Below are 25,409 nucleotides of genomic sequence, written 5' to 3' on the forward strand. Positions count from 1 at the left end.
CTGCCAAGTCCACAAAAAGAAGTGGTGGCATGACTCAAAAATCCTTCTCCAGGCACTCTCTACAGTGCAGCTGGGGGTGACAACCAGGGCTACAATTTTGACCATGCTTCCCCTTCTAGTAATAAACATTTCATCATGGGCCTACCCAAACTCCCAGCATGTTGTTCACACCTGTGATGGCCCCATCACTGACTGGAGCACAGTTGGACAATAATTTGCAAGAATTGCACCCTGACTGTTAAGCTTCATGAGTCAAGTAATTTGATTTTATAGATGTAGTGTATATTTTTTCCCCAGTTCAATTCTCACTGATTCTAGTATTTTTTTTTTTGCTGATCAGGATATATTGTAACTGAGCACATTCTGGAATTGTAAGTCTTGGGTGTTTGGAATTATTTTTTTTTCTCCCAGAAACCAACACATGACTGGTCCCCCCCTCCTGAAGCCAGCAGACAGCAAAGTGAAGAGGAAGGCTCATGGAGCTGAGAGAACCGCCCCAGCACTGTTCTTTATCTTTTCTCAAATCAGCTGCTGTGGGAGTGGGGATCAACTGCCTGACTGGGATCAGCACCACCTCCCTTGGTTCATCACGGCCTAGAACTTCAGTGATTGTGGGCTGTGTGAGTGTGAAGAACAGCTCTGGTGAACCCAAGTTCTTCTGAGGGAGTGACACTGATAGACAAGAGGAGTTGGAAAAGCTCCACTGTGGTGATCTTTCCACCACCAACTAGATGGCAGCTGCAGAGGAAAAAAGCAAACACTTATAAGTAGCAAACAAGCACAACCCAGTCCTGCTGCAGGAGGGTCCCACGGCCAGGTAAGCAGCAGGATGTTGTTCTGTTTGTGTTGAATTAGTGCAACCCTGCACGAAACAGAAAATAAAAGCTGGGGGTGTGTCTGTGTCCAGTAATCAGGGTCATAATCAAATTATTTTTGTAGCAAAGAGCTCACTTGGGGCAAACACGGACAGGACGCCCCATGGCAGCAGAGTCAGCCACCAAGGTGTGGCCCTGTCCCCCACCCCACCCATCACACCCCGGATCCCCCACAGCACAGCAGAGAAATTCACACCATGCTAAAACTCAACACTTTAGTGCAGGAGGTTTCCAAGTACCAGCAGTGCAGTAAATCTGAAAAATAGATTTTATTTTTAACCAGTGGTATTGTGACATCTTATCTGGCATAACCAATTACAGCAAAATCCATGGATAGGAACAAAATAGCAGATCTTGTCTTCTGGGTGCAGCTCCTGCCCAGGCAGCTGAGCAGCACGGCACTGGCAGCAGGGAGTTTGTGCCCCAGGGGCTCCCTCAGAGGACAGACTCCAATGAACCATTCACACACACAGACACACCCACACCCACACAACACCGATAGTTTTTAAAAATCTTTAGCAATATTTCCGCATGAAATCACACTGTAGCATCTACACATAAAATGGCTGATAAAAATAATCTTGCTGTAGGTTTACATAGTATATCTACATTTTCATTTGAATACCCAGACTGATGGCCCAGCAGAAAAGGGAGGGTTTTTGTTTTGATTTTGTTGGGCTGTGGAGAGTTTTATCCTAGAGCACAACAGAGCTGCTCTCTTCATCTCAGCCCAGACCTTTAATAAACGTTTGGCCTGAAGAGATCGCTGGGAAGTAGCCTGGGAAGAATCAATGGCTTTGTCATCCACGTCCCATCCCTTTGTGCTGCCTCTTCAAACATGGGGCAAAAACACTACAAAAACACTCTCTGCCCCACAGGTAACAAGAATACAAAATACTGCAAAAGCCTTTCTCCTCACATACACGGGTACATTGCCCACACAGGATGCCTGCGACAAATTAAAGTCGAAAAATGTTTCCTCCAGAAGCCCTAAAATTGGGCTCCTGAGTTCCCCAGCTACAGATGGAGCACACGAACATGCTGAGAAACCTCCCCTCCTGCCAGTCTCTAACTCTGGGCACTTCACTCATGCAGAGTCCTGGAAAATACAAAATATTTGAACCACGTTTGTATTCAAACATACTCCCTTCTCATGTTTCCTTGGGCAGAGATCAACCTGCTAAGAAATAGCCAAGAAGCTCTTATGTGAGAGGATAAAAAAACCTTCTAGTAAATGTTAGTTTTATGTATATAAATATTTGTATTTATAGATATAGACAGTGAAAGGGTGATTGTGTGTTTATGCATGCTTATTTCTTTGCTTTGGATTCCAATACTTCTAAAAAAAAAAAATCTTTTCAGGAAATAACTTAAGTTCTGGCACAAGATACCATAGTCATTTCTTTAAAGAACATTTTTTACATTTTTGATCTCACAAGAAACCCTCCAGTCCAAGCTCTCCTCCTCTGCAGAGAGAAGGTCAGAACAAAGAAAAAGGTGCTGGATATGACATCCTTCCCTCGTTGAAGCCTCTAGAATGGCAGGTATTTCACAAGGAGCTGCAGCACAGGAGGAAGGGTGCTGTGATTTTATGGCACTGCCTGAGGTACTCAGTAAACATTTCACTGATGATCGAACTGCCTCCAGTGCCATCCCCAAAAAGTAAGGACAAAAATCAAGCAGCTCTACATGCACATACAGCTACAACATGCAAAAACACACCACCTTGTAAGGAACAGAATACACAAATGTGTGGCTAGCAAGGATCTTCCCCAACCTCTGTCTCCTGGGAGATAATGCTGAGAAGCCTCAGAACAAGAGGAGGAGGAAAGGGTAAAACACAGGAATACCCAATCCAGGGGTTGAAGTTGTTGCCTCAAAGTTACTTCCCAATTACATTGAGTTCATGCCTGGCTACCTGGGAGCCTTCACCCTCAAGAACAGTGGGTCAGATTTCCACCCCAGACTTCCTTTCCCCTCTCTCCCCATTCATTTAAGGCACAAACATATTTACAGTTTCAAACATCATCTTTTCGTGTTCCAAGAATCAGACACTGGAAGGCCTCCATACTCTGCTGTACCAGGAAGATCTGGATGTAAATCAGACACCTGGCATTGAACAAGGACATCCCTCAACCCCACCTTCAGTCCGAAGAAAACAGAGGACCCTCTAAGCCTATAAACCAACTTTCATTACTTTGAGGTTACTCAGTTGTAGGAGAATTGATAAATGGCAATGATTGCAACCAAACCTTGAACTGTCACCTTCCCCACCTTGCCCCAGCAGTGCAAACTGGTGGTGCACTGTTACTCTGGAAGAACTAAGTGCAGTCAGAACAGGTCTCCAGAGGCTTGCCCCAGGCTGTACACAGAATACAAGAGCATGCAGCATGTTTACATAGACTCAGCTTTCTTCCCTCCCCCCTCCCTCCCCAGTTCAACACACACAAAACCCCTCCACTAAGGAGAATATTGTTGTGATGAGGCACTTGAACGATAATCGGAGAGTCCCTATGAAAAGGCCTTCCCTTCACAGTGAAGTGGGACAAACAGAAGAGAGCAGTTTCTCAGGACTCCATCTCCTCTTGGTCAAGCGGGGGTGGCACAAAGCTGATTACTTCATCATAAGTCAGGCCTGGGGGGAAAAGTGGGACAGAAACTTAGCAGCAGGACTATGATAGCACTACTAGACACCTTCATGCAAGAAAACCTGCAATCTCAAATATTCTAACACTATTTTAAACAAAAAGTATTGTTTAATTAAGACAAAGAAGAAAAGAATGGTTACACCACTCTCAGAGACTAACATACACAATAAAAGATACTTCCAGAGCGTTGAGGAGATGTAAGTTTGAAAACAAAGATATGTTTGTATGCTTCTAGTAGTAATTAGTTACCAGGGACTATGCTAAATATGTGCACAGCATGTGGTAGATTCACTCAGGGTAAGGACCTCAGGATCAACAGGATGCTCACATTTCTATCACTTTCTTTTGCGCCTCTAACCATGGCTTAGTTGAACCTCAGCTCAAGGGATGGAGAGAAGACTGAGGGAAGACTCATCAAGGTCTGAGAGGGGCAGGCTCCAATCTCTGCTCTCTGTGAGCAGGGACAGGACCCAAGGGAGAGGATGGAGCTGTGCCAGGGGGATTTAGGTTGGGTATCAGGGAAAGGTTCTTCCCCCAGAGGGTGCTGGGCACTGCCCAGGCTCCCCAGAGAATGGGCACTGCCCCAGGGCTGCCAGAGCTCCAGAATTTGGACAACACTCTCAGGGATGCACAGGGTGGGATTGTGGGGTGTCTGTGCAGGGCCAGGAGTTGGACTTGGTGATCCCTGTGGGTTCCTTCCAACTCAGGATATTCTATGACTCTACAACCACAAGAGAAGCTGACTGGCTCTCTCTCCCCTCCCCCAGACTCACTTTTCCATTCTTCAATCTCAAGTTCTCTGCTTTCAAAGGACTGGTCATAGGGATCTGCCACGGGTTCATCATCTGGGTCGTGGTACTGGGCAAAGTAGGCGTGGGCCAGCGCCTCTGCAGCCGTGATGCGTTTGTCTGTGTCCAGGACCAGCATCTTCTCCAGCAAGTCCACGGCTGCAAAGAGAACCAGACAGAGAGGATTCCTCACACGAGCTGTGTGACTCTACTCTGAAATGTAAAGCTTCTAAAAGCCCAACACATATGAGGAATCTGTAGTTTCTCAGGACCCACCCATCATCCACCATTTTCTTCCACTTACACCCTCAGCCTACACATCCTTCATAAATATAACCCTGTTCTGCAGTACTGCTGCAGTCAGAACAAAGCTTTGGGAATCTTTGTGTCCCAGGACATGCTAGCTTCAGTTTCAGGAGAATTTAATAAGCAAGTCTTACCCAGGGGATTGGCACCAATAAACACGTTTTCAAAGTTCATTTTCGGCATGTAAGACAAAGACTGGATGTAGTTTCTTGCCTGTGGAAATAAATGCTCTGTTGAAGTATCAGACAATATCCAGCAGAAAGACCAAGTACTTTTCAACCATCCTGAAGCACTGGTTATTATGGTCTGTCTCCTTGCTTACTCTGACACTAAGCACATCAGCATTATCCTGTCCCAACTAAGGCACTCAAGACAGAGGAAGAGCTGACATTACTTGTGGTAAAGTAAGACTGGAAAGCAGAGAGGTGCAGGAAGAGCCGATTCCCTGGTGTCCCAGCAAGGCTGGGTGCAGCCTGCTGTCCTTTGCTGAGCTGCACAACACAGCAGACACTGCGAAACCAACTCACAGCCAGGCTCTCCCAAGGCTCACAAGTCTGTGGTTGAGCACGCACTGTACAAATCTCACATCTTCATTTAGAACAAAAATCTTGCAGAAGAGCAGGTAGTTAATTGCCCACCCCATGCCACATGCAAGCATTTCATTTCCAGAAGTGGTGAACACTCAGAGTGAAGCCCTGCCCTGCAAACCCCCTTCATCTGCTCAGATCTCACCTCGCGGCTGGGCATCCTGTTAATGAGATATGCAGGGGGCGTTCCCGTCAGACGCATGATCTGCTGAAGCTGGTTAATATCTTAAGTGCCTCGTCAAGGGCTTTGTTAAAAACAGTGCAAAAACCATTTCAAACAGAAAACAGTCGCACACAAAAGCATCTCTTCTGCAAACCACAAGGCAAAAGCCATACAGGCAGGGTCCACTAATTTTTTCAACTACCTGTGAAATGTTCAGCAATTACACGAGTGAACACTTAAAGCAATGGAGAATCACTGCTCAGTTGGTAACTGCCAGTACAGAAAGTACTTCTGTCCGATGGAAGTAGCATTACACTACAACAAGGTTGTGTTCACATTTCCCAGCAGTTTTAAGCCATCAGAGTAGACGTTTCCTTTGGCAGAGGCTACTCCACAACATTTTTCCCTGTGCTGTGCAGCTACAGACAGCTTCAGGAAAATGGACAAAAATTGAAACAGAAACAAAAACTGTACCCTCTGCACTGGTTACCAGCTTTTTTTTTCTTGCTGCATAGAAAGTGCTTAAGTTTCTTGTGGTGCAAAGTGAAACTGGCTCACAACTGACACCTTCTGAACAGCTCTGAGTGCCCTTTGACATGGGCTGGGTGACAGAAGGCATTAAATGCAAAATTAGCAAAACATTATCATTGCATAAAACAGAGTTAGCAGGTATCAGTGAACAGGGAAAGTGAGAGTAAGTAAAGTAATGCAGCAGAAAACCAGAATTTGTTATAGTGACACACTAAAAACCATCAAACATTCAAGAGTTTTGCTTTCCCCGTACAAGGGAAAAAAAAAAAAAAAAGAGTAGAAACAGTATTTTACTGCTTTTTGGTTTTTTTTTTTTTTTAAACAGACTCTTGTTTCAGACCTGGATAAGAGCAATTATTATTTTTATTGTGCAATAATAGTTAAAAAAAGACCCACTTCAACTTACATATGCAAATTAATCTTTTGCTTAATTTAGTCAACCTTCCACCTTCTGTCTCTTGCTAATCCCCTGTACTTCAAACACCAGAGCAGCCTTAAGGTCAGTTCACAGGGCAACCAAATCAGTCTGGGTTATTCAGCTCTAACCTCTCCAAAGGTGGAACATCCCAAGGCTTTTTACATTGATGGGATATCCAGCAAGTTGACCAATTTATTCCAATTTGCACTGCACATGTACCTTCAGCAGGTGTTATTCAAGGCTAATCTCCCATTTGTATTTACAGTCACTGTTACAAGAACATTAAGCAGCAGCACAACATAATCTTATCACCACTTTCCACAGCTCTGATCCTCTGCTGCACCTCACAAACAGCAGTGACCTCAGTGCTCACTGTGCATTCACCTGCTAATCCCTGGCACTGATTTATTCACTCTACCTTCAGGAACAGGTAGAATTAAAGGCCATTTCACACTGTCTTTGCACAAGTTCACAATTCAGGATTATTTTCAGCCACTTGCTGTGCTGTACTAGAGGTCACCCTCCCAAACGGGGACTGCAGGAAGCCTTTTTGCTGTTCCCTTGGTAAAAGGGCCCCATACAGCAACATCCTACATAGCACAAGTAGTTATATGCTCAGCAGACTCTACTGTGTGCCCTGCAATAGCTGCTACAGAACGGCACCTAAAAGGCATTTTATGCTACAAAAACAAAGATAGTGGCAGCAGTGTTTCAGAAATTAATCACACTACAGAAGGGACTGTGTGTGTTTAGAAGATAACACACCTGCTCCTATTTAGAAAGACCCCTGGGTACACAATCTGAAGAAATAATAACTGAGACAAGCCTCAAGCTCTTAGCTGTGAAAAATACTTCCCCAGTAATACCTGGGATCACAAAGCATAAACCCATAAACTGAGAGAAAAGTCACGAAGCAGTAAAATGAGAATATGAAAGGATGAAATCATACCATGGGCAGAGGTAAGAGGAATAAAGATCAAATACACAAAGCATAAGAACTTAAAGCCATCCAAGAGCAAAGAATTGCAAAGGAAGAAAAATAACAGAAAATAAATCCCAACACATTCTACAGATAGACTACAGGAGAACAACACACAAACTTGGGACTTCTGAAAGGGCAGATATTACAATCAAAGTGTAAACTCACAGACTCTGAGGAGATTTTCTTCAAAAGCTCAGGCCCTGGGGTTCCAACGAGTCTCAAAATGAGCTTCAACTGATCAATATCTAATGATGGACCATAAAGGAAAATGCTGGGAGAAATCAAAATGAAAAGCGCAACACATCACCCTATTAATGTTGAAAATTAATTCCTGCCAAGGCCTTGACTGAAAAGCTATTTTAGGCAAACCATATTCATTCCTCTTGTTTACAACTGAATATAGCTGAGCTCTCTCTGTATCAGACAGATTGACCATCTTGTCTACAGATACCCCACATGCATTGAATCGGGCACTGAGTCCTGAACTATTTTGGAGCAGAAATCTTTTGCCCCACTGGCAAAGGCTGAATCTCCATGCTCCCTTCACCCCCTCAGGCCCCACACCAAGCTGCAGTTAGCAGGATTAGGTTGCATTAGTGACAGCTGAAGTAAAGCAGAAGGCTGAAAAGGGTAGGCACTCATATTAAGAAGAAAGTCAAGGCTTTTTGTGAACACCTTCCAGGCTAATTCAGCCACTTGTAAAACTCAGAAGGTAAGGAAATGACTGGACCCTGCTCGTACCCTACAGCATCACTTCACCATGGGCACACCCTGCCCATGGCCAGGGCAGCTGAGCTGCTGCAGCTGGCACAGGGCCCTGCCCTGGAACCTCCTGGGGACCATCAGGGCAGGGGGATCAAAGAACCTGAACACCCCTTCTGCCCTACAGACCTGGCTGGAGCAGCAGGGAGAAACAGAACACGGGCTCAGGTTTAATACATCTCTGTGGAAAGCTCTCAGGATTGGACACTGCAGAGGGAAAGAATGTTTACCAGGAACAGAGCTCCCAGCAGGCCACAAGCCAGTCTGAGCTGTCCCCTTTAACAAGGCCTAGGTGACAAAACACACAACTGAGGGGGGGAAAAATCCATCAAAGACACTGTTTTACGTCTAAGTCTCAAGACACTAAGGAGACACAAAGTATCCTTTTTAAAACCATCAACGCATAATCTCCCTTCTTCCCTGGATCATCCTCCACAGGGATGTCAGACTGTCTGTAATGTTTGTATTTGCCCTTAAAATGACACCAAAGTAGTTACAGAATTTTTTTTTAGACAATCTTCTTTTCTGGGATCAATGCCTTCCTGAGGGCTTAAGATACAGCTGCAGTTCCTTCTTAGAGTATCTTTTGAGTACTACAAGAACTTCAAAAACTGTCACCTGTTTAAAAAAAAAACTAGAAAAAAAGAGTTCCTGCAATACTGGCAAACTCTATATACAGGAAATCATCAATGCTTTGCTAAAACCTTCACCTTTTGAGGTAAACTTTGGTCTAAAGTTTTATATATCAAATTAATTAAGAGCCCTGCAAATAGCACTTTGTCAGAACAGCTGAATTAATTTCTCACTTGTCAAGTTACTTGGCAAACTTCTAGCTACTCAAAACACTCAAAATCTAAGAGTAAATCCAATATTTAGTTGTATTTAGCATAGCTGAATTGCTAACTCTGAACTGGCAATGCTGAAAATGAAATCAGAATATCCACTGCTGTAGGAGAATTAGCAAAGGACACTCTACTAACCACAACTGGCTCATTTAAATTAGATTTTCTTCAGAGCTATTTAAAATAGTTCTTACATCTTTCACTTATTCTTGTACAAGCAACAGTTGAAGTGCAAACTTTAGAATGCTAACATGCCATAGCTCAGTTTAAATATTTAAGTTATTTTAAAGGCATTTAAAAGCCTGTGCACAGGTGTGCCAACAATCTTGTTGTCCTGTTTGCTACTGGAAGATACTTCTCAGATAAACAAGAAAAACCACAGAATATGGAACTGGCACTGTCACAGCCAGGCCAAAACCCAACCCTGCTTCTGGTTTTAGGCCTGCTGAACTACAGCATTCTTTAACTAGAGGACCCATCACATCCCAGAGAAATGAGCCACAAGCAATTAAAGACAGGAAAGAGAGTTAGTAAATGCAAAGCAGAAGAAAAACACCACCACAAGTGCATGGAGAAGGAAAGCACAGCATGCAAACCCCAAGTGCCATCTTCAAGGTACTCCCAAGGACTGATGAAGGATTCTAAAAGTCAGAAAATAACCTGCCATCACCACCAGCAGCAAATCTCACAAGACTGTAAGAGCTTATCCAGGCAAAGCAAAGGTCAAAGTTGTTTTAGCTGCCACCACAAGCAAGAATAAGGTGTATCAGAAGAATATGTAATTTCAGACTAGTTAGTTATCATGGAAGTCTCATACTACTGAATAAAAATAGTAATAAAAACACTCTTCGGAGTTTAAAGGAAAACAGTCAACTTAAAACATACAGAAAAAGTTAAACTAGCACAAGAAAAATCTAGATATTCTTATTTTTACTTTATATGATTTTATGCAAGTCAAATTGTCAAACAAAGTCAACTTTCCTACTTACTTGTATGAATCATTCACATTACAAGAGCTGTAAAAATTTAATATATGTGTTTAACAGAAACTGATCTTGGCATAAGACACATACACCAACAAGAAAGCCTCAGCTAAGCCTCCCATGCACAGAATCACAGAATATGTTGAGTTGGAAAGGACTCACAAGGATCAGAGTCCAGTGCCTGAAGGACTCTGATTTTCATCACCTCATTTTTGGTCTCTGACTTCTTTCCCACAGTCTTGATCCCTTCTCCGCCTCCTGGCACAGATTTTACCAGTATTAGAAATCCATCTTTCATCCAAATACTTCTACCCATAGATTACAACAGGAATAATTCAATTACCTTACATTCCGTTGCAAATTAGAAGTACTTCAGCAATCCGGCAGAGCTAAGCCCAAATTAAACACAGGGGTTTTTTGGTAGGAGTATCTCAATTCTTGCTTTAAGACAATTACAGCTGTGTTCAGAATCTCTACAGATTTAGAGTTTAAACTCAATATTAATTTCTCAGTGGCATAATCATCACAGACAGCATTGAAGATCATCATTTCAGAGTACAACTTTATTACTTACCTGATTAAAGGAGCTTACAGCTTACCTGTACTGAACAGGTGCATCCCCAGGCTGTACAAAGAAATATGTGATGGACTGTAAATAACATCAGAGCATTTCTGCTAAATCCTTGCTGAAAGGGACCAACACTTCAAACAAGAGAACCATCTGAACAGCGGGGATGATCATCCTGGGAAGCCATTACATATTCTGTCACTCTAATTTTGGAAATGTAAAGCTACAGAGTTGAGAAAATTTACATCTTGAAACCAAAAAGCAAGAACTATCTCAAATTTTCAGTTGTCAAACAGGAGCAGTTTCCAGCAACACAAAGTCACGCATTGCCTCCAAGTGCACAGGGAATTTTGTGGAACTGCAGTGGATTTGGATATACCACATCCTTGGCAACTGGAGACAAGGCAAACATACCTTGAGTTATTCATGTTAATACTAATTCCAAAGTCAGTAAGTCAGCAGCTGCACAGTGACACTACAGGAGGAACAAGAGCCTCTGCAATCCGTGGGTACAATGAAATTATTAAGAGCCCACAACTACCCAACAGGATCTGAACCTGGAAAACTCCTTCAACTTTCTCCTAAAATAATGCATATATAAAGATTTCAAAGAGCCTTCCAAGACAGGAAGTAACTAGAACTGACCCATCTTAATTCTGCTTACTATCTTTAGATGTCAGCAAAACTGGAGTGAAAGCTGCCAGCCTGGGTCCTTTCTAATCCTTGGGTAAGTGTTCCATGCACAAACAAGATTCAGAACCAGCCCTGCTCCCCTTTTAGTTTTAATCTCATGATCAAAAAGCACAGACAAAGTGGGGAACCACACAGAAGGACTGGAAGAATTACAGTACTACAGAGTTTTGTTTAAGATGGGAAAGGATTGGGTCTGTTTTTATTAAATCTAAGCAACTCAGAACAGAAAAAGCATTTAATTAAAAAGCATTACTGCCATTTGCGAAAGAAATTGAGCATTTAAAGTAAATCATCACAAGCATCTGCTGGGAGAGATAAATTAGTGAAGTACCTTATTATGATAAAGCAAACAAATTAGATCCTAGGAGTAAACTTCATTTTGCACTGCAGATATTAGTGGCTTTAATTTACAACTAAGAACAGAGTTGGAGAAAAAAACTTCTCAAACTTGGAAAAATCACCATTTTGTTCAATTCACAAAAATCACAAAATAAAATCATGCAGCATTTCTTACACATTGCAAATCCTATTAGCAAATATTTTAGTTGCAAGTGTCAAGTTCTTTAAAATCTAAAGTGTCACTGTTGCTAGGGTCAAATAATGGCAACAGCTTCAAGACTTTTGCTTTGTTTGAATGAACAATTCCTGGTATCTCAGTTTTTCTTAAAAGAAACAAAAAAAAGCTGTCCAAACCAACCTACACATGCTGAATCAACAGATAAAAATATACCAGCTTTTGTTTAATTCAGTTTCTGTCTCTGACAATAGAAAAATACAGCAGAGATGACTACACAGCACAGTACAACAAATTTGACAAATTTAGAGAGAAATTATGAGATGGAGTCAAGCAGAAAAAGAGGAGAGGATAAAGTTAAAGCACATTCAAAAGGGAGGTGACACTGTAAGAGCTGGAATGAGAGCTTCTCCTTAGGAGTGAGTTTTGGAATCCAGATGGTTTCTGGAGGTAACATTAAACAAAAGGCAGCAATTCCAATACCAGCTTTCTTTTCATCAAGAGCTAACATACTTGAATTAACTGACATAGATACTAACAAATTAACAAAAGTTATTAAAATAAACAAACAGTGGTTGAAATAATAAACTTTGGTAAAAGGTGGGCAACGTAATTTTCTCTGGCAAATAAAAGCCCAATTTCTAGGCAATGAAAAATCTTGCCAGTAGTAAATTACACCCCTATCTTGTGTGGCTGAACAAAAATTTTAACAATTTGCATCAAGTCTCACTTCCAATTTCCTGGGGAAAATATGACCAAATCTCACAAAGTCCGCTCATAAATTTGCCAAAGTGTCCTACCCAGTCCACTTTGATAAAGGAAAAAAAAAATACTTTGGAAAGATCTTATTCAAGCTTGATTTTTCACACCAGTACAAGCGCACTGTGAAAGAAGGTCCACAGTCTGTTTACAGTCAAGCATGGAAATGGAACTTAAACATTTCAGAGCAATTTTAATGAGAACCTTGGCACTAAAGAATCTGCAAACCCCCTGCTTTCACAGCCAGGATACCTCCAGGATAAAAAGAAGAGAGGCCAGAAGGGATGCTTCACATTTACAAGAAACCTGAAGCATGAGAGGATTCTTGGCAGACATCCATGCAAGTATTAGCTACAAACTCAACAAATAAATTTAAATAAACTTAAAGGAAAGTAACTCCCAAATACAAACAGTATGTAAATCTAGTGATGACAACAGACAATAAAGGGAAACAGATGTGCAGCAAAATCAAGAACTTGCCTCCTTGTACTGTGAGTAAAAGAAGCCATTAATTTAAAAACAAAGTCCATAACTAAACCCAGAACTTCTTTTCTCATCAATTATGGGAAAAGGAAGATCTAATTTCAATTTCAAAAAAGAAATTATTCTAAAGGATACGGTCTGTGCCAGGGAACAATGTTCTTCCAGTCAACAGTTCAGCCATAATGCATCCCACTGACCAAATATCAACTGAACAAAATAAAACAGAAAACAAAACATGATGCATAAAAATACAGTCTCAGCAGAATCACCCCATCCAACCAGTGCCAACAACTCCATCCTTAAATAGCCTTAGGCATTGAAGCAGTCTGAAATACATTGCAAGCTAACTGATACTGTTCTGTGTCATCTAAAACTTGTACAAATAACAGAATTCAAGATCAGGCAACTCTTCTTTCCAGACTATAGCATGACCTGAACACCAAAGAGCTGGGGATGAATCTAAACCATCCAAGAGGAAGAAACCTGTTCAAGAGGGCTCTGAGGAATGGATTTGCATGTAGACTTACATAAATTCTACCCAAACCACCACCAACTATTACACTGAAGATACAAGACAAGCCATATAGGTGCAGGAGGGGAAAAGAGAAAGATAAGGTAGTGATATATGAAATTGGGGTAGCACATTTCTTTGGTGCTCTCCTGTACAAGACCTATTCTCAGACTTTGATTTTCTTCTCTGTGCCTGATCTGCAAATACTGCTGGAGAGAAGATACTGGAAACTGTGAGGAAGATAAATCTGTGAAGAAGTGGCTAACAGGAGAGGAAAGAATGGGAGATTTATACACTTGTTATCATTTCTTCGCGCTATAGCTCCAGACATTCTCCTCAACCAGATACATTCCAGTCACTTATTTTAAAAACCACTCTGCTAGGAAAAGCAAGGGCTAAGTGCTGACAATATTTTGCTGATTGCAGTTTCAAAGGTTACAATTTAAAGAAGTCTTGTGAATGCTACTACAGTGATTCTTAACTTCCATCTGACAGACTGTGGTTCAAATACCAATTCTGAAGCACAGTTACCAAGAGTGCCAATTTATGCAAACAGATGAAAGGGAGCACGTGCAAGGACAACCTCTGTTTTTTACCCCCCACAATTCAGAAACTTGACAAAACAGAAAAGTCTTGTGCTGGCCTAAGGCATTACCTGTCTGGTTGTAATGCATCCAGTTCAGCATGATCTCAGGAGCCCTGTACCACCGGGTGGCCACGTACCCGGTCATCTCATCATCCGTGTGCCGGGCCAGGCCGAAATCCAGGATCTACACAACACAGAACACACCAACTACTGCAGGGCAACAGTGCAAACAACCCAGCACAACCAACCAGGCAATCACTGAACTGGGGAGAGGAGAGGTGGGAAAGCTGCAAAAGCAGATTATGAAACTGAATTTCACAACCTGTGGAAAGACACTAGGCTAGAACAGCGTAGGACTTGACAATCAGCATCATGTCTGGATATCTTGTTTCCAAAACAAGCAAACACATACTAAAGCTGTTAACTCTTCACTTTCATGATGATCACTAAAAACAGGAATAGGTACAAAAACCACATCCTTACAACTCTTTACAGCTGGGAAGCACACTATTGCTTTTCTACAAAAGTATTTTCAAAAGGAATTATTCTGACACTTTAGTTGCAAGGGACATTCGCATGGCACTCACTCAAATCTCAATCAAACAAATCAGATTTTTTAAATTACATTACCTTTAGCTCACAGTCTTCATTAACAGCTAGGTTACTAGGTTTTAAATCCTAAAAAAATTAAACACCAACATTAACAGTGGTATATGTGTTGTTTCACAAGTCTGAAGTAGGTAAAATTGTAAATGGAGATAAAAATACAGATTCTAACTGAGTGCAAATACTAACTTTGGATAAATTATTTTATCACAGAGTCACATATCTCTCCCGTGGTTCTCAGAGGTGTCACATATAAGCACAAATGTATAAAGGCTTATTGCAACATTGGTGCTGCATATTTATATTTAATAGAAAAGCTATTTCACAAAGGAGAAGAAATTATGGATCTTGACAACCACTTCCCCTGTTCAATCTTTTTACTATTTAACCAAAAATAATTCTCAGAAAATTTTTTCTTGTTTCTCTTGGTGCTACGTTGTAAAATTCTATGCTTCATTTTTTAAAGATATTCTTTCACTACAGGAAATAATCTTAGAATAAATACTCACCCTGTGTATTATGTCAGCTGAATGGATGTACTGTAAAATAAGGTGACAAAATTTATGTAACAGTCCAAGTAGCCACCTCCTCAACTCTTCCCTAGAAAATATTGCCCTACCCCAGCCCACACAATTCAGATGATACAGTCTGTCTGCAGAAGGAACCAGCTGTGTGTCTGTGGGTTTCAAGCAGGTGGGTGTTCCAGTTTGCCTCTCCTTAGGAACACCCAGGAGTGCTGCCACCCGAGCAGAACAACACAAGTAAACAAAACTGAAGAAATGGAAAATTCATAGCCAGAGCAGATTAGAGGGCATCACAGTTCATCATCTCCCAGACTCTGCCCATAGGAGCACATAAAAATGATAGGTAACCTTACTGATGCAGAGCTCCAGAGAGGCAGAAGCGAAAGAACAAAAATAAAATCTTATCCTGCAATACTTTAGGGAAGTTATAGAAGCCCCAGATTGTAGTCATCTGAATCTCTGAGGATGTAACATTGACCAGGAACTTCCACCCCCCACGGTGAGCTGTCACCATTCAGGGACGACAGGGTCACTCACCTTCAGTCCCCGAAGGATCTGGTAAATGAGAAACTGCACGTGGTCATCAGTGAGCTTCTGGCATTTCACAATGTTGTTTAGATCTGCTCCCATGAGGTGTGTCACCAAGTACCTGTGAACAAAGCAAACACGTGGGCTGTGAAGCAATCTCTTGAATAGGATTAGGATAAAAATTCCTCTATAAATCTCCAGTGGCAGGGCTGACTGTCCCAAAGCACGTTGTTGAATGAAACATAGACCGTGACACTTTAAGTAATGTAGGAAATTAATCCAGTGATTCCAACAGCACTGGGCAGTAAAACACAGCAAGTGGACAAGTCTGGCAAGTCCAATACCTTAGGATATACTGTAACTTTGTGCTGGAATTCAGGATTATTTGTGAATGATGGCAGACAAATTAAAGAGACAAATATTTCTGTCATAATCTGGGAGGCATGAGGAGATACAAAAGATATTCTTTTGCAATCTTCAGAGAAGTTACCTACACATCATTGAATTCTTCTAGTGATTTGGCAGGGGTGAACACATCCAACAAGCCAATCACCTAAAAAGAAAACAGTGAAGAGAAAAGCTGTGAAATATATTTATAGCATACTCTGATACAGTTACTAAGATCCTTTGTGGCATTGAAGTACTTATTCCAGTAGATGTTTAATTTCCATCTGTTCAGAGTTGTGCTTTATGCAAGCTAACGAGGCCTCCTAGAATTTCAAAACCTGATGCAGACATGTGAGTGCTCTGCAGCTCCATTTATTTGCTCAAGATCATCATGAACTAGATACAGGATATGAAAAACCACCTTATGCTCAAGTCCCTCAAACCACCACATCTTCCACACTTGCTGGTGTGTTCTGTGCCACATAAAACCAAATGCTTTTCTTCAAAACTGAGATCTGAATAGTCAGGACAATAGCACTAACATGCCTGCCTGAACCAGGCCTGATCATCTCTGCATCTGCAGGATTTTTAAATCACAACCTAGATAAACCTCCCACAGATAAATGATGGTGTGATGAACTGATAATATATATCTCTCTCTATAAAAATGACTTAACTTCCTTTTATTCCTTACTCTTAAAGCTACATCAGCTCTTTGCAATGCCAATCAAAAAATATTAATGAATCTCAGACAGTTGTAGTCACAAACTTATTTTCATTGCCTGATTAGCCTTTTTTTGTGTGTCAACAGATAAATCAAAGCTTTCCTGTTTGAAGAATATCTCAGCTATGAGAAAAGGCCCAGAAAGAAATTCCTGGGTACTACTGAGGTTTTTCACAAGGGCATGTCATGATAGGACAAGGGGTAGTGGCTTTCCACTGAAAAAGGGTAGATTTACATTAGATATTAGGAAGAAATTCTCCCCTCTGAGGGTGGCGAGGCCCTGGAATGGATTTCCAGAGCAGCTGTGGCTGCCCCATCCCTAGAAATGTCCAAGGCCAGGTTGGATGGGGCTTGGAGCAACTTGGTCCAGTGGAAAGTGTCCCAGTTCATGGCAGGGGGTGGCACTGGATGATCTTAAGGACCCTTCCAACCCAAAGCACTTGAGAGTTCTATGGATAGTAAGCAGGATCAAAAGTTACCTCTACTGCTGAGACAATGGTATCACACAGGAAGAATTACTGACAGTAACACACATGCATCAGAAGTTCCTGTGATGTGAGCCACACTAAAAACATCAAGATGATTTATGGGATACCAGCTGCTGATTGCAGTGGTTAGAAACCACACCACATAACCATTGGTGCCACAGCAGAAGCTCTGAACAGACCCGCCAAGGAGATCCTTAAAATGAAACTATGCTTGCTTGGCTTTTTGTGCTAGGTAAACGTCCTGGCTTTGCTCAGCTCATGTCCAAAGAGTATCGCCCTTCTGTCAAGTCAGAGTTTGCTGGGACAAAAGAAATCAAGAGCCTTCCTTTCTTCTTGATGCTCTGACAGCTCTACCAAGAGCTCGTTATGAGAATTTTCACTCCACTGCACATAGAATTTGCTCCCAACACCATGCAGTATAAATATGGTAATGGTAATGTCATAGACAGAGGAGACTGGTCAGGCAATTGTCTTCTATACCAAATGGAAGTTTTACCAAAAAATAGTTCAACATAACATTTGCCACACTTCTGGTTTGTTTCCTTGTTGATGATTTAAGTGGATGGCTTGTATGAACAGCCATCTCATTTCCACCCCTTCATCACCACCCCTTTTTTCCTCCCTATTTTACCCACAGCAATCTAGTGAATGTCTGCTTCATAACTTTCTAAAACAGGCAAGGCAAAAAAAATTATTAGAAACACTCCAGAAGACACTAAAAACAAGCTTTGGGATTTTCTTTCTTTAAATAAATGCTTAACACAACAAAAACTGCAGTTTACTACTAGTAACCAGGAGAATGTAAGTGACACCACCTGTGCCCCAAATCCTTATGAACTTGCTAAATAACAATTTTGAGATTATTCTAGAAAATATTAAGATTTTTTTAATACAAAATTAGTTATTGTGGGGATTTTTGGGGTTGGTTTTGTTATTCTGCATGATTTTCCACAGCTGTAAGCCCTTGGACTAACCCAAGCTTTGCATTTAGCATTAGGAAAAAAACATGCAACAAGATATTTAAATGCAATCCTGATGGATGCTCGGTCCAGCTTCAGAAAAGCATTTCCTACCCTCTCCCTCAACTCACATTTTCATGTTTCATGTGCTTGAGCAGCCGCAGTTCCCGGTAGGTCCTCTTGGCGTGGATGATGGACTGGAATGGCCGGGAGAGCTTCTTCACAGCCACACGCAAACCAGTTTTTGTGTCAAAGGCAGAACTGCAACAGAGAGTAACCAAATTAACAAAATCAACTTTTTATGAACGTCTTCAAATCCACACTTATTCTAGATGGAGTTATTTAGACATTGAGTCACAGGCAACACCATTTCACCAATGAAAATGATTTCTAGGTATCCTGGTCCATAACCTGCACACCACCCAAAATCCCCACATATTTACACAACTGTTGGTTTCTGCAGAAAATGTTTAAAATATGAGTCTTGTCCACACAGTAAAGGACAATCTTGTCGAAAAAAAGAGAAATGTTTATGACTCTTCTGTCTAAAGTGCTCTTAAACATAATTATGCAGTAAAACTCTGGAGAGAAGAGTACTTATAAATAGTATCACAATTCCTAAACATACTTTCATACCCCACACTTGATCAAAAAATGCTATGCTCAAAATACTATTTTCAGGGTTTAAGTCCATACAAAAATCCAAGACTTGTGCCTAATAAAATCAATTATGACTGTTGTCAATCATAATTGAAGCTGAAATTAAATTTCTTCAGTAAATCACATCCAATCCCCAAGTTGTTATACAAAAATGCATGTGAATAAATGATACATAGCTTCCAAGTTACCAAAACTTGTCCCTTTAGCAGAAACTTTGTACATACAGTAGTATTTCTTCTTAAGAGTCCATGAGAACTTATTTAATCCTACTCAGCAACTAAAAATATCTATATACACACGCACATATGTATTTTGTACTGTAAAATTATATTTTCTGAATTAATTCCTTATGCAACTTATAAAGCTCTGGTCTGTCCAAAAGGAAGGAGGAGGAGAAAGAGAGGATGTGAAATCAACACTTGACTCAAGACAACAAATACGGGGAAAGTATGGAATGTAAAGAGTCATACAAGGACAATACTGGTTGATTTTCCTGCTGTGTTTATGATTCAGGTGAACTCCTGATTCCATTTAAAAGTGAGTATGCATAGTTCTTGATAAACATCAAGCAAAAATAAATGCTACATATTTATAAAGGTAAAGTGTGAAATATAAAGCTTAACTAATGGAGCTCAAAACAAATCACACGAGTTGTCCTAGAATAAACCCACAACTGCATATGCAAACCACAACACCCACCCCACCAAAGGAGCTATTTGAAATAAATGTAGCTGTCATTTACTTTTAAAGCAACCACCTGGAATAAAACTGCAAAAAGACTCCTTATCTCAAATTTGCCCAGTTTCCAAGGAATTGGTAAGTGAAGTTTATGAGAAATAGAAAACACAACACCAGCACCCTTCTATGACCGGTGACCGTTCCCCCAGGCCCTGCCAGGGAATGGAAAAACCCACTGTGCACAGTGGAAGACGAGCATCTCCCTTTCTATAAAGGGCATCCACACAGCGGAAAGAGCTCTCTGGAAAATACACAGGAGTACACCAGGTCACAGGAGCAGCAACCTGCCAGAGCTGAATTACTCAAGCTACATCGCACTGGCTCAAAAAACACCCTTTAGCAACTGCTTCCACATACAAGTTATCCTTTACACCTCAGCCTGGCAGACAAAAGAAGCCATCAAGCATTCATTTTTTAATGTTGAGTTCAAATTGTCAAGTTTTCACACATCACTAGAAAAAAAAAAAAAAATCAATATTTAAGTAGCAATACTTCATGAAATGTAGAATTCAATTTTTTTTCAGCCTCAGGTAAAATTCACCATCTTGCAGTATTCAAATATCCCTAGTTCGGCCTGAAATTACGTGCCAGTATTTTACTGATATGTAAGGTGTTTTCTAGGACTTAGAGCAAAAATAAGCATTGTCATCATCATTCAACACATGCTGTTATAAATTAGTCATGACTCTTCACCAGTTTGCAAACATTTCAGGTACAAAATGCAGCATATACCAGTAACTCTTTCATCTTGCAAAGAAGGGAATCCTCTGCATCTCAACCACCTCCACAGCTCCAGAGTCAAATTTCTCTTTCAGTTTCCAAAATATTGAAATTTCAGAGCCACCAGACAGACAAAAGCTATTTTCAGGATTCAGATGAATTTCAATTTTTTTTTTTTTCTAATGACATTTTTGGGGGTCATATCAAGTCACTGTGCTGTTGCACTAGCTGTACAACCTCCAAGGGAATTGCAATCAGCAGTACTGGTTAAACAGCACAATGCACAAGCCCAGGAAAGAAAATTCTGTATTACTGCACATTCACAGTCTAGACTTAAAGTCAGAACACGAAGGTTGGTCATATTTGTGGCCTGAAGACTATTTCCCCACATATAAAATCATGCTGAATAATTTTCTGTCAATACAGATAACTGGCTAATGGTTCGTGCAGAGCTACAGAACAGCTGTCAGCTGGAGAACATTTTAAAGAACACTAAGCTGCCTTTCATCACAGACTTAAAACAGCTGCATTACACTGATCATATTTCAGCTAAAGAAGCCCAATTAGGAAAAAATTGCATGATCCACAGTTTTAAATCCCTTTTAAAACAAGATCAGTACAAATTCAGAATTTATCACACTTTTTTTTAACCTCTTACATGTGCTATGGCAAATGAACTGCATCCACCTCACCCTAAGCGAGCTAAAATTACAATTCTGATCTAACCTGAATTGAATCCAGAACATAGAAGGTAGAAGAAAACAATTATTTTAGAGAACCTATCCACTGATCCGAATTAGATCTTAGGAGAAACATTCAAAGCAGTCTGAGGAACTAAAGGATGCACAAAGTTACTTATGAGCACAGTTTATTTAAATATTAGATAATCAGAATGTTAATTTTTATGCAAAGGCTATTTTGCTAAATATATGCTGCTCATTGCTAGTGCCTTTGCAAATACCCAAGCTAACTGACTCTCTTTAGTGCTACCTCTCAGGTTAATTTATGGACCCCTAATCAGACAGAAAAAACACAGTTAGTACCTGACAGTTCATTATTGACTTCAGTCACTTCTATACTTGCATTTCAGTCATTACCCTCCCAGCACATTATAAAAGTTGCAAATATCATTCTCCTGTGTTGCATTAGCTTCTGCTTCTAAGAAAGCTGTAATAAAAATCTCCCTATAGGACACATGCCCATACTAATTTCCCTTAATATCCCAAGTTCCCATACAGTGCAAACTCCTTGCCAGCACTTTCAGAGCTCTGCTCACAGCTTTTCTGTGCCTGCCCTTCTCCTACTCAACTCCCCCTTCCTCACACATCTTCTGCCAATCTTTCCTGTATGGCTGCTTCATCCCACTCAGTTTTACCCTTCTGTTCCTATCACTCCTCACAGATCTACCACACCTTGCTGGAGGAGCAGGCACCTGTCCCTCCAAGCACACACAGGCTTTGGAGGCACTTGCATGCTTTGATAAGGGATTAGAAGAAATCCACGGAGGAACTGTTTCTACACAGGTGATATTTAGGGTTATTTCATTTCCTCTGGAGCCTAATGTTTTAAAATTTCTTAAATCTGTAATGTTTCTCTGGGAATTCTCAGTATCCAAGAAATTCAGACTCAGTGTTAGTACACCTGTGGATTGAAATGGGAAGAAATCACAGGTTTTGAAAGGGCTGTATCACCTGACAGTCGACCAAAAAAAAAAAAAAAAAAAAAAAAAGCTAAAAAAAAATCTTACACAAGATTTTGAGGAAGAGTAAGTCTTGGCTGTTCAATTATTTCCAAATTAATTAAGGCAATACAGATAGCTTGCAAAGCAATTAAACCAAGCCCATTATTTTACAAATGCATTAATACAACAAAGAACAGCTGCTAAAAATATAACAATTAAGTAAACTAAGAATATACCAAATGTGCTTCACAGCATCTCAGAAACTGATGGCAAAAATTGTGAAAACACCATTTTGCTTAGCTCAGAGCTGGCTGAACTGATGCCAGGAGTCGAGACTTCCCTCCAGCACACGCAAGAAATGAAGCAATCCTCCAACCAAAGCGTGAGTCACCAATCAATCCCATCTCTGTTCAGCAACTTCCCACTGCAAGATTTGTATTGTCTAGGTCCCTCTCCTCCTTACGTGAAATATTACAAAATGGATATATCAGGAACCATTTTTTTCCCCAATGTAGGCCTGGTTACAAAAGCATGCAAAAGACTGTGTTGTATAAATATACAAAACTGTTGCAAGAATGAATGAAACAGCATTTCAAACAACAGATGCCACGGCAATTGTTACGTGACTTAGTAAGGATCAATCTGAGGATACATGTAGATTTTTCTCAAAGTTTTGGAACTGAATCCCTATTTGTATCTCTAACACTTCGAGTTTTTAAAAAATGGATCCTGAAAAATACCTGAGCTGGCCACTGGAACCTCCTTCTTCCAACACTGCGCATCACCCTTCAGAAAACACTGCAATATATGCTCTCACTTCAGGCACACGTCTCAGGTGTCTCACTCAGGCTGCTGCAGAAAATGCCTCTCCCTCCATCCACTGACTCCACAAGAGTCAGGTTTGTGTATTAGCATGTTCCAAGCCATACTCACAGCACATTCAAGCAGCCCACAACAGCACCACAGTCTAAGTGACTCATCTGCCAGCTTAATGCTTTCTTTTTTATTCATTTTCCCCTCCACTTTCTAGAGATTCTTCATTTTCAAATGCCTCATTTTGACAACTAAAACAACAGAGAATTTGATTACATTTGAATATAATAATGCACTGAACATGCATGGAAGTATATTTAACCATTTTGTTCAAGGATTGCTAAAACAGCAGTATTTACTGTCCCAACAGGGATACACCAAACTCCAAGTCCCAAATGACACTAGGTCACTTTTTATTGGGGAGAAAAAATATCTCTAAAGGGACAGAGAGCGGAGCAAGTCTTTGCAGGAATACTCTAAATAATATGCATCACTGCTTGGAGCTTAATAAACTACCATAAATATGCAAAGGTTTTTTTTGTTTTCTTGAATTTTTCAATTCTGACATACTTTCCATATCACTGTATCTTTTCTGAAAACTATTTTTAGAAGAACATACAGGAAGCCATTAACATGGACTGTAAAAAGAATCTGTGCCACATGTCTGAAATTGCTTCCAATACAAAACTGTTTCATTTGGTCTGAACAAAGTTGCACAATCTTTGAAAGTTTTGACACAGCAAAACAGGAAATTTCATGAGGCAAACTCTTTAGTTACTGATTGTGAAAACAAACTTTGCAAGTATTACATGTACAGCAGAGATTGTAGGGAGGGGGAAAAGACAAAGGGAATGGGGTGTATGATGTAGGATCAACCTTAAAACACAAAGGACAAGGCACCAAGCAAAATAATTTCCCATTACATTTCAGGAGTTGCATAACTCTGTGACACATACAGGAGTATTTATCAGCTGTGTCGACAAGGTCCTTCTTTCACCAAATGAAACCTGTCTATTCCCTTCCAATCAAAATCATTCTATGATTATGTTCAAAAAAACCAAAATAAACAAAACACCTCAGCATGTATACTGGTTATTCTTGCTACAAAATTGACCAGCCTGTTTTAATTTTATAAAATGCAAGCATCTGCACACTTCAATCGCAGCATTTTAAGAAATGCATGTTATTTAAGCTCAACTTACCAACAATTTTATAACCAGTTAAGATCAGCTGAGAGTATTTCATTAAAACTGTAGCACATGCAAAGCAACTTATTTTCTTTACTAGCAGAATGCAGCATGCATCCCTGCTTATAATAAAAATTATATCCATAACATAAATTTGCACACTATGTTCATAAAAACATATGCATGCCTGCTCGAACACAACAGCAAAGCAGCTACGTAATTATGCACCCATATTTCAAAATTCTGACTGCACTTTGACAGAACCAAAGAACAGGGAATAAAAACCAGAATGCTCATGTGAAAGATGTTTCTTAGTCAAAGGAGGCAGTAATCTGTGAACACTTTACTAAATGGTCGGTAAAGTCTGGAGTCAAACTGATTCAAATACTACCTTGTCTTAAAACTAAAGCAAAGTATGCAGCTCCATTTATGTTTAATGATCCACCATACTTCAGCAGAGAAGCTACAAATTAAGGACATATTGTACCTCACACATGTGGCCTGGCTTGTTCCTGTTAGGTAAGCATTAAAAACTAAACTCTTCAAGCTCCCTGTATTTCTGCAGGTCTCATACCAGGACTTTACTCTCTCTGGGAGCACATACTGCAGTAATTCTATAGCAATAAAACGAGTCTTCCAGTGTTCGTCTCTTATTGCCAAGACAATATCGGCGCTTGTAAATCCACTATAACAAGTCAGGGATACAAAAGCCCTCATAGCCTTCCCTCTACTTCTTGTTTATCAACAAATTCCAGATAAAAATACAATTGCCTTAAGTATAATCTATCCTTCAGGTCCAGAAAGTAACTGGGACAAGAGCTGCCAAGCCCTCAGCTCTGCAAAGCCAGCTATGGGGGGCTTACCAGGCTCCATCCCTCTGCACTCCTCACCTACTGAGTACAAGAAACCACACTGAAATATGTCCATATGAGATCATTCGGGGGGTGGGGGGGGCCGGGAACGACACATTATTATCTTCCCCTGCAAAAATGTTTCAGAGCCACCTGCCATGTGGTGCAATCCCCGACGCATTCCAAAGACGAGACTGCGGCTTCCCGGCAGCACCGCGCGTAAACCCGGGAGGAAAAATGCCTCTTGCAGGAGGCTGGTGAAGAGCTAGGGGAGAGGAACCCCCGGGGGACAGAGAAGCCCCGCTCGCCGCGGTGCCCGCTCCGCACGGATCCCGCCGGGGGTCCCTGCAGGGCAGAGGGGGCCGAGGGGCGGGGCAGCGACCTAACGCGACCTCCCCCGCACAGCCCGGTCCCCTCCCAGCACTCACCAGACGGAGCCGTAGGCCCCGGAGCCGACCGGGGAGAGGTTCTGGTAGCGCTCGGGCACCTCCCACACCGTCTTGTTCAGCTCCTGCCGGTAGAACTTGGGCCGCTCCTGAGACAT

The 25,409-nt window shown here is 41.0% G+C and overlaps 1 protein-coding gene across 2 annotated transcripts; it reads right to left on the minus strand.

Annotated features, from left to right (window-relative positions):
* Positions 1-1,125: 1,125 nt before the first annotated feature.
* MAPK14 (mitogen-activated protein kinase 14) lies at positions 1,126-25,409 on the minus strand. 2 transcript variants are annotated; one of them, XM_032132911.1, is made up of 12 exons: positions 25,294-25,409; positions 18,347-18,476; positions 16,152-16,210; positions 15,667-15,778; positions 15,115-15,144; positions 14,630-14,677; positions 14,069-14,183; positions 13,038-13,109; positions 7,464-7,543; positions 4,752-4,830; positions 4,297-4,470; positions 1,126-3,510 (listed from the first exon to the last, which is right to left on the minus strand). In XM_032132911.1, exons 1-12 carry the CDS (start codon positions 25,407-25,409, stop codon positions 3,443-3,445), a joined length of 1,083 nt encoding a protein of 360 aa, XP_031988802.1. In that variant the 3' UTR covers positions 1,126-3,442. The 2 variants fall into 2 exon arrangements, with proteins under 2 accessions (XP_031988802.1, XP_031988803.1); XM_032132912.1 differs by lacking the exon at positions 7,464-7,543 and adding an exon at positions 5,350-5,429 and having other exon boundaries at positions 3,018-3,510.

Source organism: Corvus moneduloides, chromosome 24, assembly GCF_009650955.1.
Source record: "Corvus moneduloides isolate bCorMon1 chromosome 24, bCorMon1.pri, whole genome shotgun sequence".
NCBI lineage: Eukaryota > Metazoa > Chordata > Aves > Passeriformes > Corvidae > Corvus > Corvus moneduloides.